General features: G+C 50.0%; 1 protein-coding gene across 1 annotated transcript in view; it reads left to right on the top strand.

Annotated features, from left to right (window-relative positions):
• The window catches only part of GALNS (galactosamine (N-acetyl)-6-sulfatase), a 40399-nt gene extending 35893 nt beyond the window's left edge, over positions 1-4506 (top strand). Inside the window, exons 13-14 of the mRNA XM_010136258.1 lie at positions 1506-1623; positions 4420-4506. Of these exons, the coding sequence (XP_010134560.1) occupies positions 1506-1623; positions 4420-4506 (205 nt within the window). The remainder of the gene's footprint in view (positions 1-1505; positions 1624-4419) is intronic.
• Positions 4507-5179: the final 673 nt, after the last annotated feature.

The following is a 5179-nucleotide window of genomic DNA, read 5'->3' as shown; positions in this document are numbered from 1 at the left end:
GCTGCCACACCAGCTAAGGTGGGTTGAGGAGCAAATAAATGTTGGAGCTTCCTGAGAATAATCTGAATTTGAGGGCGGTGCCGCAGCTGATCCCAGCAATAGCCTCTGGACCAGCATACAGGCACCTGGGCATGAGAGCGTAGATCAGTTCGCTCCGTCTTGTCGTTTCCAATTCCCTTCCGGTTCTCTATCAGCAAAGCTCAGGCCCATCCCCACAATCAACTTCTTTCTGGATGGCTGCCGAGATGTGATATTTATAGGGTTTACTGGAAACTGTTGGCACGTTGCTGGCCTTCGAAATGTGATTGTTTTTCAAAGAAGGAAATTAGCTGGAGTGTGGGGCTGGTGGCCAGCTTGGCCTGGAAGCAAAGGGAGCCCGGGGTCAGGACCAGGCTGCATTGTTTCTTTTATCTTCAGAAGGAATTTGCCGCTCGCTGTTTTTTAAGTGACTCTTAACGTGATGGACAAAGTGAGATCATTGGGTAGTAATAATCCTCCGTTTTATAAATACTTGAAGTATTAGTGAAGTACACGCTGAACCACTTAAACAAGTACCTACCGGTGTGGTCGGGTGGATAAAAAGCTGGTAATTTATAACCTTGTGTGAGCTGGGAGCATGACAGATGGGTCCCAGCTTGGAATAATAAAGCTGTAGTGGAAGAATGTCGATGGGGCAGAACCCCGGGATGGGTGTTGCGAAATGGAGGAGGTATTCTTGTCTTGGCCAAGTCAACTTCTATTCTTCTTCCCCGTCTTCCTGTTTGCATAATATTAGTTCATCTGACTTGGTGATGGGGAAGTTTTACCGGCCAATGGGTGCATTTGAAGCCCTTAGCTTGAGAACACTCATGTCAAACAAAATATTGACATTGCCTTTGCTTCGCTGCAATAAATGCCTCCGCGTGACGCACATGGTGCAGCAAAGCACTTGGAAAAGTGGAGGCTGATTGCGCAGAACGCTGGGTGACCTCCTGGGTGACACGCTGGCAGGATCACCTCGGCAAGCTTGTTTATGTGCTAACATGTCTGGCAAGGTATTTATCCTGTGTCTAGGAAGACTCCTGTGATAATCGTTTAAGACAACCCCGGAAGCACCCTTGGCACCTTTCCGTCTCGGGAATCAACCCGAGCTTGCAGCGTATCTCCCCGACTTCAACATGACACATTTGGGGCCGCTGGGACGAGCAGTTCTGAGAGCCAAAGCCCTGCACTGAGTGGTGGTCTGCCAGGAGCCACATGCTGCTGTGCTGGGGAGGGCCGCCCGTCTGCCATCCTTGCTGCCCCAAGCAAAGCATCTCAGACCAGCAGCCTCCAGCCCCAGTCAGGCTGGATCCTGCCAGCCCAGGTGTTTCATTCCCCTGCAGAGCTGTGGGACCCCCTTACATACCTTCTCCTTTGCTATGGCCCAGGAAAAGTCTTCTGACCCAGCTTAGCGATGTGGCCCCTGTCGTGATGCCCTGTACGAAGCCCCTCTGATAATGCCTGTGGTTTTTTTCACGTTCCAGTTTTGCCAGCGATGAATACCAAAGAGCGATAGAGCGAATATCTGCCGTTGTCCAGCAGCACAAAGCCACCATGGTGCCAGGGGAGCCACAGCTTAACGTGTGCGACAAGGCCGTCATGGTGAGCAGATAAAGCATAAATTTAAACCTTCGAGGATCCTTAGCTTAAAATATGTTTTATAAAGGCTTTAAAATGTCTCCTAGTGCTGGGAAGGGACAGAGAAGAGGCACAGGCTGGCTCGTCGGGCTGTTCCTCGGAGGAGAGGGCTGTTTGCAACCTGTGGGGAGGGGTGAGGTCTGGAAAGCCAACCAACACACTGTGATAAGCACTGCGGCTTCCTTCCTTGGAGATAGGGCAGTATCTACAGCTGGAGGCCCTTCTCCTTTCTGATCCCCTTCTGCACATCTCCCGAGGCCTCTGCGTTTTGAGTGGTGGGAGTGGGACAGTGGCTCTTTTTCAGTGATGTGTGTGAGTATCTTTGGTCTTGGTCGGTCTCCTCCCATTCCACCCATGCCTGACTCCCAAAGTCTTTTTTTGGCTCAAACCATGACAAACACGTTCAGTGCTGTTTTCTGTTTCAAATTGTGTGTTGGAAAGTTACGGTTTGGCTTTTCCGTCAAAAGCTGCTTGGTTTGGTGAGAACTTGAGGAAGAAGCTGGATGGTTTGTAGGAGGTAAAGTTGTCAGATGACAAGAGTGTGTGTAGTCTGAGGGAATGTGCCTGTAGACTGACAGAAAATAGTAACAGGCAAAATCTTTCTGACGCTGAAATAATCTTCTGAAATAAACAGTCGGTACCTGCTGCTGAGGGTCTGTCCCCAGCCAGACAAAAAAGTACAAAATGTGGAGCCGCGTCTCCTTAGTACAGAAGCAAAGCTCTTTTTTAGCTTTGTCACAACTTTTTGGTTTTGGACGTTAAGTAGGAAAAAGATTTGAAGGACCATTGTTTCTGTGTTGTTTTCGTTCATTATTCAGCCTTTCCCTTAATAAACACTGTTCCACGCTCCTCTGGGACCTTCTGGGTTCAGGCACTCTCCCCGGTGCCTGGCCGCTGCCAGAGACCTTCACTGGGAAGGCATTTCTTCTGTGCTGACTCCAGCTCCAAAAGTGGTTCCTAAATTGCAGGCGATGGCTGGGGCTCTGCAGCTGCCCCGGGGCAGCGCGTTTAGGTGCTCTGAAAACATCTGGGGTCCCTGTTTGTCAACAAACCATGTCTTTAGGTTGAGTAATGGAAAAAGCAATGGCCTGAAGGTCCCGTACCCCAGCCCTTTCTTGGGGTTATTGAGAGTCAGTCATGCCTTGTTCTGTCTCCGTCAGGTGGAAGTTTTGCAGACCACAGGCTGCCACTTCCGCTGTGGCTACGGCAATGTCCAGGGCTTGGGCAAGCCCAGTTGTGCTTGCCCAGGCTATAGGCTGCTCCAGTGCTCAGCCAAGCTCAAACCAGAGCACAGGCAGAAAGCCCTTCCCTGGTGGGCTCGAGGGTGTTCAAATCGCAGGAGAAATGGTCAAGTCCCAGCAGAAACACGAGGAGGTTTCTGTGCTATGTAAACTCCTAATTGCACCGTGACAACACTAAAATAACCCGACACCAAGTGATTGCCCTTTGAGACCGGAGATGAAGATAACCAAATCTTTGTGGGGTGAGAGTATTGCTGGGGTTCCTTGGGCACTACATCTGTCTGTGGGAGATAAATATCACCTACTACCACAGTGCCCAACACTATCTCCTACATCCTGTCGCCCGTTTATTGGATACGAGCATTTAATATCCTTTCTGGGACAGAGGGAAACATTTGTCCCTGCTTATCCACGAGCAAAGCAGATGGATCATTTTGTAGCTACCGCAGCCTCAGGACTGATGTCAGCGCAGTAGCTCCAGCCCTCCTGAGCCCGGGGGTGTTTGCTGGCCCATCTGTGGTGGATCCCACCAGCAGCGTAGACAGCGCTGCCACGGAACCAGTTCTGCCGTGTTTTCCTCCCGTGGAAGCGCACAAGAAGTGACTCCATGGAGTGGATCTTTGGATCTCAGTTGCTTCTACAGAGTGGTCAAGCATCTGAAATTTCCAGCGGTGGTTTGGACGTTCTAGAATTGAGAAAGGGGGGTAGAAAACGGCATTAATTGTTCTTAAAGCCTTGGCGCAGAGAGGTGCTCTCCAAAGCTCCCGTCTGTGGTGCGCTCCTTCTGCAGACATAGCTGGTGTCTCACTGCCATCTGTTGTCAGCTGCCTGGAACAGAAACCTGCTCCCGCTTTTTTTTTCTGGGGCTGAGCTTTTCTTTTCCTCCGTGGGAATATAATTTCAGGGAAACGTGAATGACTTGAAGGATAAAATTAAGTAAAATGAAAGGCCAGAGCTGAACTGACCTTTAATAGGTAACAGCAGGAGTTTCCCGAGGGTGGACAGACCTTGAGAGGGGAGGGACAGAGAATGAGTGCACGAGGTTTCTGGAGGCAAAAGGGGAACCATAAACTGCTGTTCACTCACTGTGGTCCCAAATTTGAAATGGCACGAAATTGAAAAAGTGTTTGTCCGAATTCCTACTGCCCTTAGTCCTGTTGGCAGCCGAGGTTTGCGGCGGGTTTCCTTGCAGCTGCCGTCTCTCTGTAGTTCACATGTTGGAGAAAGGCGGTTCAAGAGAGAACTTGGTACGGGGGAGACCACTGTATCCTGGCAGAGGGGATCATCTGCTGCCAGAGGATTGGTAGTCTTTTTCCTAAAGCTTTTCTCTAATTGTTTGGAGTTGGGAAGTTGGTGAGCCCAGGAGCTTCAGCTGCAGGACAGCATGTCCTGCTGTTTTTCAAGCAGGACATAAAGAGCGTCTTTGTGAGGATGAGAAAGAGTTGGGTTGGGTACAGGGCTCAGCAGATACTTGGTGTGAATCATCTTTCTGTTAATTTTTTTTGTTTGCTTTTAACAGAATTGGTCCCCTCCAGGCTGTGAGAAGCTAGGGAAGTGCCTGAAACCGCCCAAGTCTGATCCTAAGAAGTGCTTTTGGCCTCACTGAGCTTCCCTGCAGCCCTCAAGAGCTACACAGAGAAGCTATAACCAGGCAGACGTACAGTTTACAAAGCATGTCTTCTCATGTTGGCGCTCCTGTTTACCCAGGAAGGGTGTGATGTATGTATGATATCATCACTTGCCCTTCCAAAAGGACCAGTGTTTGTATTGCTCAGGGTTTAGCCTGTGCTCTCCTGTTGGTTCAGATATTCCCGTAAATGGTAACTTCTCAGGGAAGACTGTTTCGACTGTAAAAGCTCTCCGGACAGCCAAGCTCTGCCATCTCCTCAGAAATGCCATGGATGTACCTTTCCTCTTGCTCCTTCCACCCAGCCCTCTCCCTCAACTCATTGCTCCTTCAGATGCCCCAACAGCAGCCGTGGGACAGACTGTTCAGGAAACCTAGAGCCACCAGAAAACCCTGCCCAACCTGCTCTTGTTTAATTTGCCTGTAACTTGTTGTTTTAACATTTGATTTCCACTGTGATCTCTTTGGACACCGACTTGTTTTTCCTTTCTTCCTAAACTGGTGGGTACTGTGTAGCCTGGACTGCTGCTGTGCATCGCTGGGGGCTCCCTCTATTCCCGACTATGAGGCTGGCTCCGGGGAGGATGTCCTGCCTTCCTTCCCCTTCTGTGGCTGCAAACCCTCGCTAGGAAATGGCAGAAAGAAATCTGGA

The sequence above is a fragment of the Buceros rhinoceros genome, unplaced genomic scaffold (assembly GCF_000710305.1).
Source record: "Buceros rhinoceros silvestris isolate BGI_N320 unplaced genomic scaffold, ASM71030v1 scaffold3495, whole genome shotgun sequence".
In the NCBI taxonomy this organism is placed as follows: Eukaryota; Metazoa; Chordata; class Aves; order Bucerotiformes; family Bucerotidae; genus Buceros; species Buceros rhinoceros.
Note: the sequence above shows the minus strand (reverse complement) of the source record. Positions and strands in the feature narration are given on the sequence as shown.